The sequence below is a fragment of the Mauremys mutica genome, chromosome 5, assembly GCF_020497125.1.
Source record: "Mauremys mutica isolate MM-2020 ecotype Southern chromosome 5, ASM2049712v1, whole genome shotgun sequence".
NCBI classification, from domain to species: domain Eukaryota; kingdom Metazoa; phylum Chordata; order Testudines; family Geoemydidae; genus Mauremys; species Mauremys mutica.
In genome coordinates, this window is record NC_059076.1 from 18,591,554 (window position 1) to 18,612,109 (window position 20,556).

The window sequence follows — 20,556 nt, forward strand, 5'->3', positions numbered from 1 at the left end:
ACTATATCAAGAACTGGCCTAATCTGATGACAATTTATGAACAAAATTGTGAAAAAATAGACGGCACTGTCAAAGCCCAAGTTCTCAACATTGGGCTTAAGAGAAATGTTGAACACATGCTGAGTACCCCGAAGCCTATTTCTGTAGCCTTGAACAAAATGCAGGGAAATAGCTGTTTTATTGCTGACACTGTTGAAGTTTGGAAAGAACTGAGTGAGCTCTTAAAAAAAGAAATATGCAATGACAGAGTTAAATTACAAGGATTAAAAAAACGAATGGGAGAAGCATTATCGCCAGCTCATTTTCTTGCAAATATCCTCAATACTCGGTACCAGGGTCAAACCTTAACTGCTGAAGAAGAGGAGTTGGCTATGACATGGACATCCAGCAACCATCCCTCCATAATGCCAACTATAGTAAACTTCAGAGCTAAGGGTGAACCATTCAAGAAATATATGTTTGCTGATGATGTTTTAAAGAAAGTCACAGCAGTGAACTGGTGGAAGTCACTTAAGCACTTCAATTCAGAGACTGTTGAAGTGATAATCTCACTTTTAAACAGCAGCAGCTTCTTCTGCCGGTGTAGAAAGAATGTTTTCTTCCTTTGCACTAATTCATTCCAAATTGAAAACTCGTTTGGGACCTGAAAAAGCAGGAAAGCTTGTTTTTCCTTTTCCAGATTATGAACAAACAGGAAAATGAAGGTGAAGACAACTGAGTTAGCTGCAGAAGCCAATATTTTAAGTTTCTCATGTTGACCTGACTGACAGAGTCGATTTAATTTTTTAAAAATATTTCATTTAACTATTTTAGTTAAAAACAATTTTAACAAAAACAAACCTGATTTTAAAAAACTTGAATGTTTAACTAAATTCAAAAATTCATATGCTTATTTTGTTAAAATATTATTGTTTGCTGTTGAAGGAAAAAAATCCAGAATACATAACGTTGTTTTAGTTAACAATTTAAATGGCTGTCCGGTGATGTTCTCCTCCTAATACAGCATGGCAAGCAAATCCTCCAAATATAAATGATTCACCTGTTGAATTGGAGATAGTTCACCTCCCAATGACTTCATAAATATCTGCTTCAATTACCTTTGGTAAATGAAATAACCAATCATTCATTTTCTGATACATCTGTAAAACTAATCTGAAAAGTTTTCAAAATAAATCACTTAAATGTATAGTGTGTACCTTCTAAAAATGAAACCTACATCTATCTGCACTTTTATGTAGAAATTCATGATTAAATCGAGTCTTCCTGACTAGTGATTTAAATCAAATCCACCCTGCCGGCAGTTCATGCCTCTTCATATCGAGATGGGGAAAATTCACTATTTTCCACAGAGAAAGCAACGCTCCCATCACCGCAGAAGACGCCCTTGCTCTCAAAGAGGGCAGGGACCCTCCTGTAGAGGAGTGGCCGATCAGACTGCAGTACATTTTGTGTTTGTGAAATGCCCAAGGAGATACGCATTTCATATAACCCAACTGCACAAGCAATAAGTAGGAAGCTATAAAACTAAACGAACAGCACAGTCATAATTTCTTGAGCTACATGAGTTAAATTGAAAGCAAAACAAGATATTTTTGTTCCCGAGAATAAAAAGTAGTTTTCAATTGCAACAGTAAAGTCCCTTCCTAGACTCCAAAGTGCTTCTCCTTAGACATTTTCTCACACCACAAACCCATCACACGTCAGGGTTTTGTTTGTTTTGTTGCCACATACCAATTCCTGACACTTACGTAACAGTCCAGTGCTACTGCTTTAATTACTGTCCCCCATGCCAGGGAAAATGGGAGGATACATGCCACTCGCAGGGTTCACTTTAATTTCCTACACAGCAACAGCAAACTGAAGCAGCCCCACTGCATTCTGCTCTCAGGCAACACCAACAATGGGCTTCAAGATTAAGGAACAGTTCGGCCTGCCCCGTGATTTCCGAAGGGACATTTTTAATGTTAAAAGGGAGTCCATGGGCCAGATCCTCAGCTGGGCAACATGACTTGCAACCAGCAGAGGAACTGACTGTATGTCTCTACAGGCCTTCCCTAGACGGATAATCTATGGAAACCTGAAGTCAGTGAGAGCTGGGGGTGCTCTCCACCCCTCACCAAAAGCACTTGCAGGATCAAGCAACTGACCAAGCCATTATAACCATCCCGGTTACTGCTGGCTGCCACAGATGCATACCTCCAGACACTCCTGCAGAAGTAACTATTCCTCCCACAACGGCCAATGCACACCGTGGCCTGAGGGGCCCATACACAGAGCCACAACCATTCCCCCCCGCCCCCCGCCCCGGTGTGGGACAGGGCTAGCATGGGGAACAGGGCTGTGCACTAACAGCGTACCCTGCAAGGTGCTGAGCAGTCTGGCCCTGACACATCCAAGCACTTAAATACGCTCTCGACTTTAGGCATGTGAGCACTGAGACTACTCACATGCTGAAGTTATGCGTGTGCTTTAGTGCTTCACTGTCTTGGGGCCAGAGTGCTCAACATCCTGCAGGATCAAGCCCTATGACCCAGATCAGGGCCTAGGCAATATTGGCACAGGGTGCAAGAAGCCAGAAGGTATCTGTGTGGGGCTTGAGACACCTCAAAACAGTTTGCTGCATGGAGAGCATCCAGAGGGCAGAAATACTCCTTACCAGCTTCTCACAGGGGTTTACCAACACTGGCAGAGATGCATTTAAAGTATTGTTACATTCTCTCGCTAAAACAGTTGTCAGAGCCTTTTTTAAACGGCCCCAGAGAATTACAGGTAGCTACACGTCTGTATGTTGAGAGGCTCTCAGAGCAGTATGAGAACCCAGAGAGAAGAGGAGAGCTGTCTAGTCACTGATTTCCTGGACGTGCATCCAGCTGTGATGACATGTGTAACATGGCACCAAGATTAACACTGCTATTTAAAAGCCTTTTCCTCCCACTATAACCTCTTACTGCTGTTTGGCACCTCTGCACACCAGTCCTACAGGAAGAAGCTGTTACGATGCTCCTGTTTTTAGATCATTAACAATGCACCTCCACTAACACAAACCAATGGGGAAAAGCCTTTAAAAAATAATTATGTGCGCGCGCACACACACACACACACACACACACGCTTTCCCCATCCCTCCTCTGAAGGAGTAAGCAGTCCCCTCTATCAGGGAAGAACAGTGGTTCAATGGAGAGGGCACTGGACTGGGAATCAGGAGACCAGTACAGTAACTTTTCACTTAACGTTGTAGTCATGTTCCTGAAAAATGTGACTTTAAGCGAAATGATGTTAAGCTAATCCAATTTCTCCATAAGAATTAATGTAAATAGGGGGGGTTAGATTCCAGGGAAATGTTTTTCACCAGACAAAAAACTATGTTTATATATATATATATATATATATATATATATATATATATATATATACACACACACACACACACACACATACATACACACACACACATACACACACTATACGTTTTAAACAAACAATGTAATACTGTTCACAGCTATGATGATTGTGAAGCTTGGCTGAGGGGGTGAAGTTAGAGGGTGGAATATTTCCCAGGGGATGCCTTGCTGCTAGATCAGTGGTTCTCAAACTTTTGTAGTGGTGACCCCTTTCACTAGCAAGCCTCTGAGTGCGACACCCCCCCCCATATAAATTAAAAATATTTTTTTATATATTTAACACCATCATAAATGCTGGAGGCAAAGCAGGGTTTGGGGTGGAGGCTGACAGCTCGCAACCCCCCATGTAATAATCTCATGACCCCCTGAGGGGTCCCGACCCCCAGTTTGAGAACCCCTGTGCTAAATGATGAACTAGCACTGGCTGAGCCCTCAAGAGTTACTGCATTAACAACAATGTAGCCTCACACTCTACAAGGCAGCAGGGAGAGGGGAGGGGAGACAGCATAGCAGACAGACAGACAGACACACACCTTGTGTGTGTGGGGGGGAGAGATGCACACTGCCCCTTTAAGTAAGCCGACCCACTCTTAAGAGCATTGTCTTTTTAAGTGGACCAGGAAGTTGAGAGAGCAGCTGCTGCTCCAGGCTCTCTCTGTCCTGTCCCCACCCTGCTCTATACGGAGAAGGGGTAAGTGGGGTGTAAGGGGTCCCCCCCTGCTCCTGACATTAGCCCCCCCTCTCCCTCCCACACACACAGCAAGCAGGAGGCTCGGAGAACAGCTACAAGGCAGAGGGCAGGAGCAGCACATGGCAATGGGGGGAGGGATAGCTGCAATTGCTAGCCTGCTGGGCGGCTGCTGCACAGGGAACTTAGGGGAGCGGGGAGCTGATAGGGGGGCTGCCGGTCCACCCTGGTTCCAAGCCCCCACCAGCTAGCTCCAATACGCTGCTCTTCTTGCAAGCAGTGGACAAAGCAGGCAGCTGCCAAACAAGGTTAGAAGGGAGCATTGCACAACTTTAAACGAGCATGTTCTCTAATTGATCAGCAACTCAGGACGACTTTAAGTGAGGAGTTACTGTATTAGGAGGTAAAACTAGACGATAATGGTCCTTTCTTACCTTAAAAATCTATTAATATAATCCAAGGTCCATGCAATTACTGTGGTTGTATTTTCTACTGCAAGTGGAAATGCTGCTCTACTTCCCAGTTTCCCCGAGTGCAGCGAGATAGTGAATTGATCGCCAGCCGCATATCAGAGGTGTATAAAAACAGGGATCTTACTGGAATTTCAGAACTGAACTTCGCACATTTTAGGAAAGAGGTTGGCTGGGAAGGGGGTCATCTCATGCACATCCCACAATACTTTTTCCTGCAAATACTCATCTAACTCCATGTAGGAAACTCTCGCAGTTGCCTATTCTGGGATGCTCTTTCAAGGGGTGTACATCTGTGTAACTGGATGTTCCTGTGAAAGGTTTAAGACTCTAGACATTTTAACTAATGTGACAGCAGAATACAAATGAACTCAACTGCATGACTGATACGCTATAGCAGGTTGGTAGCAATGCTGCCTCTGCTGGCATGATTCTACCACCTCGAAATGAGTTAACAGCAGAGGAAAAGTAAGTATCCATAAGACAGGGAAGAGCAGCACCAGTTATGACCATTATTTACTGGCTAAGTACATTTAGAGGTGTTGGTGTGAATTAAGAAGTTATCATTCTGATTTCCAGTTCAATCAAAACGCCATTTATGTGACACCTGGGGAGGGGGGAGGCTTGAAGTTATGAGCTTGGAGATGGTGAGGGGGGAAAAGGGGCTTTTCTACTGCTTTGATACTGACCGGATGAACTAACTTATTGTCTCCGACTGCTTAATGCTTCTGGCAGGCTGGGTTTCGTGCTAGCCACACTTGAGTTTTTCAGGTTAGTAGGTGGCTAGCAATTAATCTTACATCAGTTAATAAGATGCCTAGAACTTGTATGGGCAATTGTTATTTTTTACACTATTGTTTAAATCTAAATCTAGGTTAAAAAAAAAAAAAAAAAGCTACCCTTCCCTTCCCTCTCTCCGATCTTAGCCAGCACCAGCCCTACCGGCTCTGAAACCTGGATCTCCTCTAGAGCGGAGATGTGCTACTGCTGCACTAGCAGGCTAGCTTTGTGGACTTTCTGCCATCCTCCCTCATTCCGACCTCACAAATGCACACTTTACAGCTGGGGCTTCACAGAAACTTTGGGGAGTTAGGTGCCCAAATCTCTGGACCAACTCCCCACCCAAAAGCTTGCCCACAGTTAGGCGGCTGATGTGCCAAGACCACTGCCTATCATGCTGACCAATATTGCCTCATTGTTTCCTTGTGTCCCCCCGTCTGTGGTCTCCATCTGTTGTCCCCTGTCCTACACTTAGATAGTGAGCCCCTTGGAACCAGGACTGTCTTCTTTGTCTGTGTTTGTACAGTGCCAAGCACAATGGGGTCCTGGGCCATGACTGGGGATACTAGGTACCTACCACAACACAAATAACAAATAATAGAACCCCACTGAACACTCCTGAGGTGCCTTTGAACACCCATCTTCTTATATTCTGGGCAAACTCAATGTTATTACATTTTCATGTCTTAAATTCAGGTAAAATATTTTACTGGGTGAAATTAACAAACAAACACAGTGTCAGTGATTTCCTGGGTTTTGTTCTTTCCCCGTTTTTTGTTCTTCTCTTTCCAGGCTATTTTGCGAGCAGCAGTGACCTTTATCAGCACTGGCAGACTTAAAGGGCAGCTATAGCACTACAGAATTAGGACCAATATCCAACCTCAGGTACACTGGTTTTACACTGGTGTAACGCCACTAATTTCAGTGGGGTTGTTTCTCAATTGCACCAATGTGAAATCAGATGCAGGCACCTCTCTGAAGTCTCCAACAGTGCTAATTTATAGTGTTTAGTTCCAGTTTAGTGATAGCTACAAAATTCATAAGCAGTACAGTTTCCTTTCTGGGCCTGGCCACATTTGGAAACAGACATCTGGAGAGGCAAAAATACTATTTTGCACTTAGAGCTTTTCATCCAGTAATCTCTCAGCGCTTTACAAAGTTGGGTAAATATGATAATCTCTATTTTGCAGATGGGGTAGCAATAGGATAAAGAAGTTAAAAATGACTTGTTCAAGGTCACATGACAAGGTAGTTGGAAAAAAAAAATGGGAATGAACTAAAGTCTCCTGAGTCCCATTCTCATGAGGAACGGAAAAAGAAAAAAAGAGGCAGAGAGAAAGAGGAACAGAACAAGCAGGGAAAGGAAAAATGAAGATGAAATGGCATCAAGTTTCAAAAAACAAAAAACAAAAAACAAAAAAAATTTCCTGGCCCATGAACATAACTGCCATAGAAACTAACCTTTGACCAGATTCTCCGACTTTATATCTCAGATCTTATCCACATGCCAGTCACTCCCCTTTCACCTGACCATCATATGCAATATACATATGATATTTTATTGTGTGTATGTGTATATGTATAATTTATGTGAACAAACAATAGTGCTAACAAAGTGTTCCTAAACACACAAGCCAGATGTCTCTTCTAGACTGAAAAAGAGACGGTTACTCACCGTAGTAACTGTTGTTCTTCGAGATGTGTTGCTCCTATCCATTCCAGTCAGGTGTGCGCGCCGCGCGTGCACGGCTCTTCAGAACTTTTTTACCCTAGCAACTCCGGCGGGCCGGCTGGCGCCCCCTGGAGTGGCGCCGCTATGGCGCCTGTTATATACCCCAGCCGGCCCGTCCGCTCCTCAGTTCCTTCTTGCCGGCTACTCCGACAGTGGGGAAGGAGGGCGGGTCTGGAATGGATAGGAGCAACACATCTCGAAGAACAACAGTTACTACGGTGAGTAACCGTCTCTTCTTCTTCGAGTGATTGCTCCTATGCATTCCAGTCAGGTGATTCCCAAGCCTTACCTAGGCGGTGGGGTCGGAGTGAGACGTGGCGGAGTGTAATACCGCGGAGCCGAAGGCTGCGTCGTCTCGAGACTGCTGCACCAACGCGTAGTGGGAGGCGAAGGTGTGGACCGAAGACCAGGTGGCCACTCGACAGATGTCCTGAATGGGAACATGGGCCAGGAAGGCGGCGGACGAGGCGTGCGCTCTCGTCGAGTGAGCAGTGAGGCGGCATGGTGGCACGCGAGCAAGCTCGTAGCATGTCCGAATGCATGCTGTAACCCATGAGGAAATCCGCTGCGAGGAGACCGGCTCGCCCTTCATGCGGTCGGCGACTGCTATAAACAGCTGGGTCGAACGCCGGAAGGGCTTCGTCCGCTCGATGTAAAAAGCGAGCGCCCTGCGGACGTCGAGGGTGTGAAGCTGTTGCTCCCGAGGCGAGGCATGCGGCTTCGGGAAGAAGACCGGGAGGAAGATCTCCTGGTTCAGGTGGAAGGCCGAGACCACCTTAGGGAGGAAGGCCGGATGCGGTCGAAGCTGCACCTTGTCTCCGTGGAAGACAGTGTAGGGTGGACCCACTGTTAGAGCACGGAGCTCAGAGACTCGTCTCGCCGATGTAATGGCGACGAGGAAGGCTGTCTTCCAGGAGAGGTAGAGCAGGGAGCACGTGGCCATAGGCTTGAAGGGCAGTCCCATGAGTTTGGTCAGGACGAGGTTCAAATCCCAGGTTGGGGCAGGACGCCGCACCGGCGGGTACAGGTGGTCGAGGCCTTTAAGGAAGCGGGAAACCATCTGGTTGGAGAAGATGGAGCGACCTTCCACAGATGGGCGAAAGGCGGACACTGCTGCCAGGTGCACCCTCAAGGAGGAGACCGCAAGACCTTGCTCCTTAAGGTACCAGAGGTAGTCCAGGATGGTAGGGACAGGTACTACGAATGGATTGAGTTCTCGGCTATCACACCAGAGTGCGAATCGCTTCCACTTCGCAAGGTAGGTGGAGCGAGTGGAAGGCTTCCTGCTCTCAAGCAGGACTTGCTGCACCGCCGCCGAACAGCCCCTCTCTGTGTGGGTCAACCACGCAGGTACCAGGCTGTAAGATGGAGGGACTGCAGGTTCGGATGGCGGAGTCTGCCGAAGTCCTGGGTGATGAGGTCCGGCCATAACGGAACGGGGAGAGGATCCCGAACGGAGAGCTCGAGCAGCAGGGTGTACCAATGTTGCCTCGGCCAGGCCGGAGCCACGAGTATGACGGTGGCTCTGTCCCTCCGAAGCTTCTGTAGCACTCTGTGCACGAGCGGGAACGGAGGGAAGGCATAGAGGAGGTGAGTCTTCCAGGAATACAGGAAGGCATCCGACAGGGACCCCGGCGAGTGACCCCGGAACGAGCAGAACAGGTGGCACTTTCTGTTCGCCTTGGAGGCGAATAGGTCTATCCGGGGAAACCCCCACCTGCGGAAGATTGTGTGCACGACGTCGGGACGGAGAGACCACTCGTGGGAGAGGAACGACCTGCTGAGATGGTCGGCCAGCATGTTCTGCACTCCCGGAAGAAAGGACGCTTCCAGGTGAATGGAGTGGGTCACGCAGAAGTCCCACAGGAGCATCGCTTCCTTGCAGAGGAGGGAGGAGCGGGCTCCGCCCTGCTTGTTCACGTAGAACATTGCTGTTGTATTGTCCATGAACATTGTCACACAGCGGCCTTGCAGGTGGGTGCGGAAGGTGTGACAGGCCAAACGGATCGCTCGCAGCTCGCGGACATTGATGTGCAGATCGAGCTCCTGGGGCAACCACAGGCCCTGGGTGTGAAGGTCGCCCAGGTGAGCTCCCCAACCGAGCGCTGAGGCATCCGTGGTCAGAGTGGCGGACGGGCGAGGAGGGTGGAACGGGACTCCCGCACAGACGACCTCCGGGTCTAGCCACCAGTTGAGGGACTCGAGGGTTGGCCTGGTGACTGTGACCACCATATCGATAGGATCTCGATGCGGCAGATACACTGTCGCCAGCCAGGCCTGGAACGTGCGCAGGTGGAGCCGCGCGTACGCGGTGACATACGTACAGGATGCCATGTGGCCCAGGAGGCGGAGGCAGGATCGCACCGTCGTGGTCGGGAAGGTGACGAGGTCCCGGATGATGGAGACCATTGTCTGGTGTCGAGAACGCGGCAGGCAGGCGCGGGCCAACGAGGAGTCGAGGACCGCTCCAATGAACTCCACCCGCTGCGACGGAATCAAGGTGGACTTCTCGGCGTTGATGAGAAGACCGAGTTGCCGGAAGAGGGACAGGATTTCTGTCAACTGGCCCATTACCAGCCGTCGAGACTGTCCGCGAACCAGCCAGTCGTCGAGATACAGGTAGACATGTATCTGACGACGGCGGAGGGCTGCGGCAACCACTGCTATGCATTTGGTAAACACCCTCGGTGCGGTGGAGAGCCCGAATGGTAACACGGCGAACTGGTAGTGGGCGTTGTTGACCACAAAACAGAGGTAACGTCGATGAGGAGGATAGATTGCGACATGGAAGTAGGCGTCCTTCATGTCGAGGGCGGCAAACCAGTCTCCCGGATCCAGAGAGGGAATGATGGTCCCCAGGGTAACCATGCGAAACTTGGGCTTGAGCAGGTATTTGTTCAGCTCTCGAAGGTCCAGGATAGGACGTAGCCCTCCTTTCGCTTTGGGGATGAGAAAATATCGGGAATAGAATCCCCTGCCCCGCCTGTCTTGAGGCACTGCTTCTATGGCACCCATGCTCAACAGAGTCTGGACCTCTTGCAAGAGGCCTTGCTCGTGAGAGGGGTCCCTGAAGAGGGACAGGGAGGGTGGGTGGGAAGGTGGGGGCGAAACAAATTGAAGGCGGTATCCCGACTGGACTGTTTGAAGCACCCAGTTGTCCGTTGTTATTTGGGACCACGCCAAAAAGAAATAGGAGAGGTGGTTGTGGAAGAGAAGGGTAGGATCCGGTAGGGAGAGTGATGGGCCGTCCTCGTGCGTCCCATCAAAAGGCCTGCTTGGACCCCTGAGGGGCCTTGGAAGAGGCCTGGCCCTGGTTACGGCTGTTGCCGGAAGGACGACGGCGATTTGGGCCCGGTCGCCTGCTATTGTACGGGCGGTAGCGTTGTTGATGGAAGGACCGGGGGGGTTGCTGCTGGAAGGACCTGCGCTGAGGAGCCGGCGTGTGCATCCCGAGGGTGCGGATGGCAATGCGACCGTCCTTCAGGGTCTGAATCCGGGAATCAGTTTTCTCAGAGAAGAGACCCTGGGTGTCAAAAGGCAGGTCCTGTAACGTATACTGCACCTCCGGCGGCAGGGTGGAGGACTGCAGCCAGGAGATGCCCCGCATCGTCACGCCGGAGGCTAAGGTCCGAGCTCCCGAGTCCGTGGCGTCAAGGGCGGCCGTGATGGAGGACCTGGACGATTTCTTCCCCTCGTCCAACATCGCCGAGAACTCCTGGCGGGAGGCTGTTGGCAGGAGCTCTGTAAACTTCGCCAGGGACGCCATGATGTCATAGACGTACCTGGCGAGGAGGACCATCTGGTTGGCGATGCGCATTTGCAGGCCGCCAGCCGAGTAGACCTTGCGGCCTAACAGGTCCATTCGCCGCGCGTCCTTCGACTTAGGCGCAGGGGCAGGTTGACCATGCCTCTCCCTGTCGTTGACCGAGTGAACGACCAACGAGTCCGGGGTTGGGTGAGTATAGAAATACTCGTAGCCCGTGGGGGGGACTGAATATTTGCGCTCGACCCCACGAGCCATAGGAGGGATGGACGCCGGTGTCTGCCAGAGCGTGGTGGCGTTCTTTTGTATTGTCCGTACGAACGGTAACGCCACTCGCACTGGAGTCTCCGCTCCGACGACATTTGTGATAGGGTCCTCGTCCTCCTGAACCTCCGCCATGGGAAGATCCATGGCCGTCGCCACGCGGTGAAGCAGGTCTTGGTGAGCCTTCAGGTCTATTGGCGGAGGCTCCTTGGTAGAAGCTCCGGCCACCGCCTCGTCCGGTGAGGACGACGAGGACAAGCCCTGGACGACGACCTCCGTCGAAGGACCTGCGGACTGTTCGTCGGCTGGGTCGGGCTGCCTGGTCCTCTCGCGGTCAGGCTTGCGTGGTGGTGAAGGGGGCAGTCGGCTAACAGTCGCCTCTGGTACCCTGCGCTCGGAGGCAGGGGCTCTTGGGGGGAACGGCACCCCCTGAGACTCATACTGGGCCCATGGCACCCAGAATCCCCACTGCTGTGCCCCCTGAGGTTAACCGTGTGGGGTAGGCGGTAGGTGTCCATTGCTGTCCGCCGCGGAGGCGACCGACGCAGGGCAGGATGGCCATGGCGGTGCCGAGGCGCTGATGGATTGCGCCGTCGACTGAGGCAGTCCAGCCCCGGACGGTGCCGAGGATCGGTGCCGGTCTTCACGGTACCAGGATGGTGACCGAGACCAACGTCTGCCATGGTGCCGGGAGCTCGACCGGTGCCGGGAGCTCGACCGGGATCCGGACCTGCGGTGCCGGGAGTGGCTGCGCGAGTCGCGGTGCCGGGAACGGTGCCGGGACGGAGACCTCCGTCGGTGCCGACACGACGGCGATCGGGACCTGGTGCGACGCCGGGAGTGCGACCGGTACCGCGATGATGAACGGTACCGGGACTGCGACCGACGTCGAGACGGCGACCGGTACCGCGATGGCGAGCGGTGTCGAGATCGCGAGCGACGGGACGGTGACCTGCGGTGGGACCGGGAACGTGACCGGGAGCGTCGCGCGCCGAGGAGAATGTCTCCGGCGTAGATGGCAGCCGGGGCTCGACCACGGTCGGTGCCGGGGAGCGTGGCGGTGCCGGACTCGACGGCCCTTGCGGCGCCGGAGTCAACGGCCCGGTGCACGTCTTGTGCACGGCCACCGCGGGGGCCGCAGGTGGCGCAATCGTCTTCACTGCTGAGTCCTCAGCGCGGGACTTAGCAATCGCCTTCGCCAGCTTGCGCTTCTTAGAAGGCGAGAGCGAGCGGTGCCGGGTCTTCGGAGCCGCTGGCTGAGGCTGCGGAGCCGCGGTGCCGGAGCGGCTCGGGGCCGCCGGTGCACTCTGCACTGATGAAGTTCTCGGTGCCGGCGCGGACGGTGCTGGGGGCTGGAGTGACGCCTCCATTAGGAGCTGTTTTAATCTAATGTCCCGCTCCTTACGAGTTCGCGGCTTAAAGGCGGAACAGATAGAACACTTATCTGTTCGGTGACCTTCTCCAAGGCAATGGAGGCAGGCGTCGTGCGGGTCCCCGATTGGCATAGGCCTCTGGCAAGATGCGCAGGGCTTAAAGCCCGGTGCCTTGGGCATGAGCCCGCACCGGGGGAGGAAAGGGAGGGGATACCCCCCTTAACCTTATCCTAAAACCTAACTAACTATCAAAAACTATCTACACTAAGTACTAAACGAACTATATACAGAGAACAGTAGCGAGAGCTAGGGTGGTGGAGGACAGAGAGCACTCCACAGTTCCAACTGGCCATCACGGGCGGTAAGAAGGAACTGAGGAGCGGACGGGCCGGCTGGGGTATATAACAGGCGCCATAGCGGCGCCAATCCAGGGGGCGCCAGCCGGCCCGCCGGAGTTGCTAGGGTAAAAAAGTTCCGAAGAGCCGTGCACGCGCGGCGCGCACACCTGACTGGAATGCATAGGAGCAATCACTCGAAGAAGAACCCCTTTAACCTTTGGTTTAGAGCTATCAAACATAGGCTGTGTCAGTGTGTCACAAGTCAAAGAAGGAAAACTGAAAGCAATACAGGGACTGGGGCTTTCCAAAACATACCCGGCACAGAAATTCCCACCAAACTGCTGCAGACTGCAGAACACATATGGTTACACCTTTATCATAGACTAATTTTTATTTTATTTCCAAGGATCTAAACTCTAGTACAATAAGGTCTAGAAACCATGTGTGTGTTTTTTCCCCCCCGTTAGAATTTAAAAACACAGCCAAGAACCTAGCTGAATTTTCATTAGAGGAAAAAAACCTGAAATGTATTTTCACTTTTGATCATTAGATTTTCCTTGTGGGTTTCTTCATTTGGAAACCAGAGTACCACACCAAAATAGAGTTTATACTTATAACAGGCAATGAAAATTAAGTGTCCACAGAGTCCCAGGATTGGCTATCCAGTACATCTTAGATTTTCTGAATGTCAAGGGAGACAAACAATTTTGTGTCATTGAGGTTTCAGGCTACTGAGAACATTTTCAATTAAGTGAATAGACCCTAAGGAATAATACCCCTGTTTCAGATAACAGGGGGGTTAGGGTAATAATACAGGTTGAACTTTATGACTGAAACCGTGCCAAAATGAGCACTGATAAAATGAAATGATCTGTGACAGTCTGAAGTCCAGTGTCTCATGAACAATAAGCACTAGAAAGGAATTTTATACCACTACAAAGCTGCAAATTATCAGATACCGAGTACCTATAAAAACTGTGTAGTTTTACATGTCAGCATGTGTTCTCTTTTATTCATTTAAATCTGATTACCATGTATTTTTACCCCCACATGCTTAAATTTCAACCTGATTTAGTGATTATTTTCTCTGGAGTTGCTAATGCTAGAAAACAACACTTCATACCATGTCAAAGCAGTCTGGCATTCCAGCTGATAGAATCCTGTCTGAACTGAAGTATGTAAAGATGCAGGATAATAATTAAAATGATGTGATTTTAATGACCTACCAAGATTGGAAGCACCTGGGTGGACCACTACGAAAACCTTTTCAAGGCCAGTAAACTTTTCCAAGCACGAATCCTAACTCAGCAATCAGAATGAAAAAAAAAAAAAAAAGTCATCCTTATGTGTAATGGCATCATGGCATACTAGAATCCCAAACCTGAATCAGTCAAGTCTGTAACTAGAAGTTCTATTGAAAAGGAACACTGTAGGATTTTTGCAGGTACTGTATCACAAACATTAATCAAGACTGTTTCCAGGGCTTTATACTACTCTGATGTTTCACAGAACTGGTAACGCTGCCTCCCCTTTTTCATATCTGCAGATGGCCAGAAACATTACAAAGTCAAATTAATGTAATTGAATATGTACCTATCCTGTGAGTAGCTGAGTACCATTAGCCTCACCAAAGTCAACCTCACAGGATAAGGTCCTGAAATATCCACTGACTTAACACAGAGAGGTTCCAAAGAAGACCCAGAGCAAAACTATAGCCACGCAGCCACAGCAAGGTGTAAAGACTGAATTCAAACAACCACTACCACCTAAACATGCCATGGTTGGAGAACCTGTACTTCAGTGGGTACTAAACCAATTTTACAATACAATAGTTGTTACAAAGAATGACTGATGCCTTGAATGCAAATAACCAATTCTTGGCAAATCTGTAATAAAGTGTCCTGGATACTGTCAGCACAGAGATGAAGATCTGTGGCTAAGATACTGATAAATATCTGAAGTCAATGGAAACTACTGAGTGCCTGAACTACTGTGTTTTCTGTGTACCAAGCTAAGCAAACCTTTTTCCTTCCAGAGCCTGTTAATATTGTTAATACAGCCACAGAGTCCCAAGAATAGGAGTTGATGCACTCCCAGCCTCCAGGAGTAAAGAATGGGAAGGTCCAATCCCTCACCCTGACACTGGGATATTTTGTTTTAAATCAAACTACACCTGTATGTATCACACAGGCCATTCATAAATAAATACGCTCGGTGGGGTTTTTCAGTACACAGAACACAAGCAGAGACTCATCTTTTACCAAGGCCAGTTCTGTGCTCAGTTCTGCCACCTTTACTTACACTAAGTAGTACACTACTCTGAAATCAGTGAGACTACTCACGGAGTAGAGTATTATTCACCATGCCAGATCCTCAGGTAGGGTAAATTGGAGACTCCAGTGAAATCAATGGAGTAACACTAACATACACTGGCCCAATATGAGTAAGGGTGGCAGAACAGGCCCTACATTTGAGTAAGAAAATTCAGAAGGGAGTGACCGCATGCCAAGCTAATGCCCGCAGTAACACATAGAGGAACAATAGGATGCTTCATGCAGAAAATTGCCCAGGGTTTCAACAACATTATAAGTCAAACTTAACCTAACACAACTGAGCTGCTTTTCAGATCGACTGTATAGCAGCAAACGTGTATTAATGATCAGTGCAATTCACAGAGTCAGTTTAATAAAATCAAAATGTGTGTGTACTTCTAGAAGCAATAGCAGTGATTTAACACTGTATTCTGTACAGCACGTTCTGTACCCCAGACTGTGGGTATGTTCCTAAAACAAAGCATTAGTCATTACATTGAATTAAAGGTTAAACCTCCCTCCCCCAGGCAGTAGGATCATTTCTCATGTAACAGGTTCAGTTATTCACTGAAAAATATGCCAGAAAATATCCAGAAAAATAAGAGACTTTACCTGATTGGGCTGAATTTTGGGCATATGCACTTTCCACATCTGAGCTTCTCTAGAGATTGCTGTCTCCAGGAGGAGACACAATCTCTGGCTCTCCAGGGATCCCGAAAACTTCATGGTAATTCTTGGATCCGCCTACCACCCAACTGGATACAGCTACCTGCAAAAGCAAATACAAACCAGTGTCATGACTGTGCCAGGCCTACATATTTAAAACAAGAATAAAGACTGCTACAGCTCAAGAGCTGCAAGAAATGGAACTACATACACATCACTGATAAAGAGGAGAGCAATTTACCATTCAACCCCTGACAAATATTAGAAATGAATGCTTTAAAAATATATGAGTGAAAATGAGAGGACAAACAGCAGTGAGCGTTAAATATAATTCTGTCTACTGAATACTTTGGATGATTATTAAAAACATTATATAGATGATAAAGTGGATTAAAGTCTGGGCACCACTGCAGGGCACTAGGACGATGATCAAACTGCTTTAACCAATCAGTACTCCCATCAAGAACATATTCAGAAAGAAAAATCGTATCTATTTGAGATCCATTGTCAGGAATTATTGCTGCTTACACACTGCTCCATAGACCATGGTCCATATTGTAAATAATGCACTACTGCATTGAGGCACAGATCCTGAAAGCTGATCCACAAGGGCAAAACACCTGACATCAGCTGGGATTCCTAAGTCACTTCAGCACTTCTGAAAGTTTTACCCACAATGTTGTAATTCACAGAAATTGCAACTGGCTTCACATACCCTGCAATGATACCCAGGAGGACAGGAAAGCTACTCTTGGATGTAATTAGATGGGTTAGATCCAACAACTGTGGAGGGGAACTTGACTGCACATGTCAATTTTTAAGGCCATGTCTCCACTAGGGAATATTTTTAAAATACCAAAAACCCCACCAGTGTTGTCCCAAGGTAGCTGAACCTGTTAGCCCTACTGCAGACAAGGCTCTGCTAACCTGAAGCCACCCATCCCTAACACCAGTTCAGCTGAAGCATTAGTGGGAATCGATACAAAACTCATTAACATAGAAAAGGCATAAATGCCCTGCAATCTAGATAATCAAGGAGGAAATTTTTCCCACAGAAGCCTACAGAATTTAGGAGCACAAGTCTCATTTACTTGTAAAAGCTTCCCACAAATGCACCAAGTAAACAAATGAAAAGAGGTTGTTGGTTTTTTTTGGGAGGGGGGCACAGAAGCATGCCCTCTCCTTCAATAGTTTTCAGAACTAAAACTTAGATGTTACTTGTTAATTTAAGCAAAAAAAAAAAGGCCACACCTTATTTTTTAAATGGACCCTTTAATATAGTTGAATCAGAAAAGATGTTTTCAAGAGAAAAAGATTTAAGTCTGTTATTTAAGTCGGCTAGCTATCACCTGCCACTTTTTGTGAGCATAGATTTCTTGATTGTACGAAGTTACTTAGGCAAAACGATTCATGCTGCAAATATAAGTCCATGGGAAAGTATTTAAACTTTGAACTACTTGTGTGCTCTCTTGTGAAATCTGAAACATAATACAGAGGAGGCTGGCCAACTCCTAGCCAGGCTGTTTACAAAGACCGCAGTTATTAGATTTATGAATAAACGTAGTTCATGCTTCTGTCAAATTTTACAGTAAATAAGATAACCTGCTACTATTTTTGTCAAATGTAACAGCACAGGTAGAAGTGACAAGAGAAAATTGATTCCCTCAGACCAAAAATGTTTTTGTTTTTTTAAGGTAGATTCAGTATGCTATATCACAAATTTAAGGGAGACTAAACCAAGTTTTATCTGTTGCTAAGATTCCTGCAATTCTTAATAGGTGCCATTCACCCCACTTGGACTATGCACAAGGCTTAAACATCACTTCAATCCTACTTAAGCCCTCAAGTACAGGTTAAATGATGTATACACCTTGTGTGATCTCTGTGCATAGGTTGAATTACACCTCTTCTGAGATTCTTCCAAAACAAGCACTTCGAAGTGAACCAACCAAACAACCCCCGCCAGCTTGTTAGCCAACACTATGCCAGCCTAATAATATTAGAGTAACGAACCAAGTGACAATGGCTGGAGAGATTTCCAGATTCAAGTTCCCAGTGAATATTCTAAACAGATTCAAAATACCTACTTAAAAATTTATGAAAAATACCTGATATTGGCTTCTAATGGATCAGCTGAAGATTTACAAAGAATAAATCTTTATGAAAGTGCAATACCCCTTTCCCATTTTCACAGGGAAAAGTTACCTTTTAAAAGCACAAGTGAAGTTGCCCTGTTACAGCAATTACCCATATGGAACAATGCCAGAGAATGTACTTTTCATTTACTGTTTTTTTCACAAGTACCTCTTCTCAGGGGGAGACACTAACAAACCTCACTTAGGCCAGGATAAATCAGGAGTAATTCCACTGGAATTACCCTGCTGTAAAACTAGTGAGAGATCAGAATCAGGCCTGTAGACTTGATTCACGCGCATGGGATCCAATCCCACACCCACTGGCAAAACTCCCTCCAACTTCAAGATGTGCAGAATTGGAACTGCTGGTTCCAAAAATACAGATCTGGGGCCTGATCCACCCTTGCCTTTCACAGTCATTCGCACCTGGACAGAGTGGGTGTAAAAAACACCAGCAAGTCAGAATAATGGTCATCTTCGACACTCACTTTGCACAGGTGTGCGTGACAACACAAGGGTCCAGGCAGAGGAGAATCTAGCCTCCTATATTGGTGGCTCGGATGTAACACGGTTCCTAAATGTACCCAATAATTTAGGACCTGATCCAACTGCAATTAAAAACAAGCCAATGGAACTATTCCCTTGGATTTCAACACAAGCTGAATTTGGTCCTTACAAACAGATTCAGGTAAAACACAACACTAGCTCCCATGTCACAGAAATCAGTTTTCCACACCTCCTGAATAAAGCCCTCAAAATTGGATTTTTTCATGGACTCCAGAGCACAGAAGCTGGACATAACTTATTTTCAAATTCAATTAGACCCTTAGGAGTTCAGTTGCTATGTAACTGCTTAGTAATGAAACATTCTTTATACAGGTAATCCTAGCTGGGTAACATCCAACAGGATATCAACCGCAGCCTGTCAGACTGCACTGTAGGGTACATAATTGGAAAAGACTGTAATTAAAGGCTTATGTGAACACTTAACTTTATAGGAGATAAAATAAGTACACAGGGGGTGGGGGAGAGAGAATGAGGCGGCGGGGGATGGGACAAGCAGTGCTTTTAGGATCTGATCCAAAGCCCTCCGTCTTCTATGGGTTTTAGATCAGCCCCCTAAAGCACTGCCTAAACTCTGTTCTTGTACCTCGAAACAGCAGCACCGAAGGCGTGAGCCCTGGGAACAGAATTCAAGTTCCAAGGGCCGTTTTGGAGGCACAGAGTGCAGAGGCACAAGAAGCACGAGTGACCTTTACCCTGAACATCGTGTCCCTTCATTTAAAATATTTGTGAATATCAGACCTTAATTTCCTAGCACAGAAACCATAATTAGCCAGGCCTTAAACTCCAGACATAAAATATCAAAAGGGGCTAGAGATTTCAAACAAAAGTCAATCAATCTTTCAGGATTTTACACCTCCGGTTATTTTGTTTAATATACACAATTCAGGTCATATCAGTCAGCTTTGATAACACAGGGCTTGATTCTGTACCAATCATAGTTAATGGTAAAATGGCAAAAGGTTTGGGACCCTTAGAGATTTTTTGCACTTAAGGCTGGATTCCATGCTTCAGAAGAAAAGGAGCGCACACTTTGGATTCTAAGGAGAGCAAAATCTATACTCTTTTCTGGGCTGAGTTTTGAAAAAAGTTAGTTTATATCAGCAGTTGTCAATTGTTTTTCCTATATCACAACCAAAACACCAACTCCAACTAAGTTTACAGCACAAATGGATTTCACCGCACTCTACTCCAGTCTCTCATTCTTGCCTAACTTCTTCTTCCAAACATCACGCTTTGAAGTTTGCACAAAGAAACCCTGACCCAGTATCTCCTACCTAGCAACCGTTCCTCTCATGAGACCTCTCCACAGGAATTCTGCTGAGACAGTCAGTGCTCCCACTGCTCTTCCCACTCCCAGCAAGAGGTGTTTCTATGGTTGTATGGGCACTCCAGCTACAAGAGAGGGGAAGTAACTGATGCAAGAGAAGAAAGCAATGGACTCACAAGAGAACATTTCTTCCTTTCAGCCCCCTCTCCTCCCAACAGTGACGCCTGGATGGTGAAAAAAGGTTGAATTCTTGCAACAGAAGGAAGCAGTCAGTGAGGGAGTGTATCACATAAGACTTTAAGGGTAGTACTGGTCCAATCCCTGCTCTCCTCGGAAGAGATCAACTGATGCAACGGAAGAGTAAGACTGCAGTGTAAAAAATAAAAATAAAGGCACAATTCTGGCTGCCCAAAGAGAGGTGTCTGACCCACGTCTTTAATAAATGCAGCAGACAAGGTTTGCAGTGGGCTTAGCATTACAGGAGAAACAAACAAACCTCCTTCCATTGAATCTTCTGCAGAAAAGGACCTATGGGTTACAGTGGACGAGAAGCTGGATATGAGTCAGCAGTGTGCCCTTGTTGCCAAGAAGGCTAACGGCATTTGGGCTGTATAAGTGGGGGCATTGCCAGCAGATCGAGGGATGTGATCATTCCCCTCTATTCAGCACTGGTGAGGCCTCATTTGGAGTACTGTGTCCAGTTTTGGGCCCCACACTACAAGAAGGATGTGGAAAAATTGGAAAGAGTCCAGCGGAGGGCAACAAAAATGATTAGGGGGCTGGAGCACATGACTCATGAG

The 20,556-nt window shown here is 47.6% G+C and overlaps 1 protein-coding gene across 1 annotated transcript in view; it reads right to left on the bottom strand.

Moving 5' to 3' along the window:
• Positions 1 to 20,556, bottom strand: part of CCNI (cyclin I) — a 58,327-nt gene that overhangs the window by 21,180 nt on the left and 16,591 nt on the right. The window contains exon 2 of the mRNA XM_045019985.1: positions 15,734 to 15,890. Within this exon, the coding sequence (XP_044875920.1) occupies positions 15,734 to 15,847 (114 nt within the window). The 5' untranslated portion in view covers positions 15,848 to 15,890. The remainder of the gene's footprint in view (positions 1 to 15,733; positions 15,891 to 20,556) is intronic.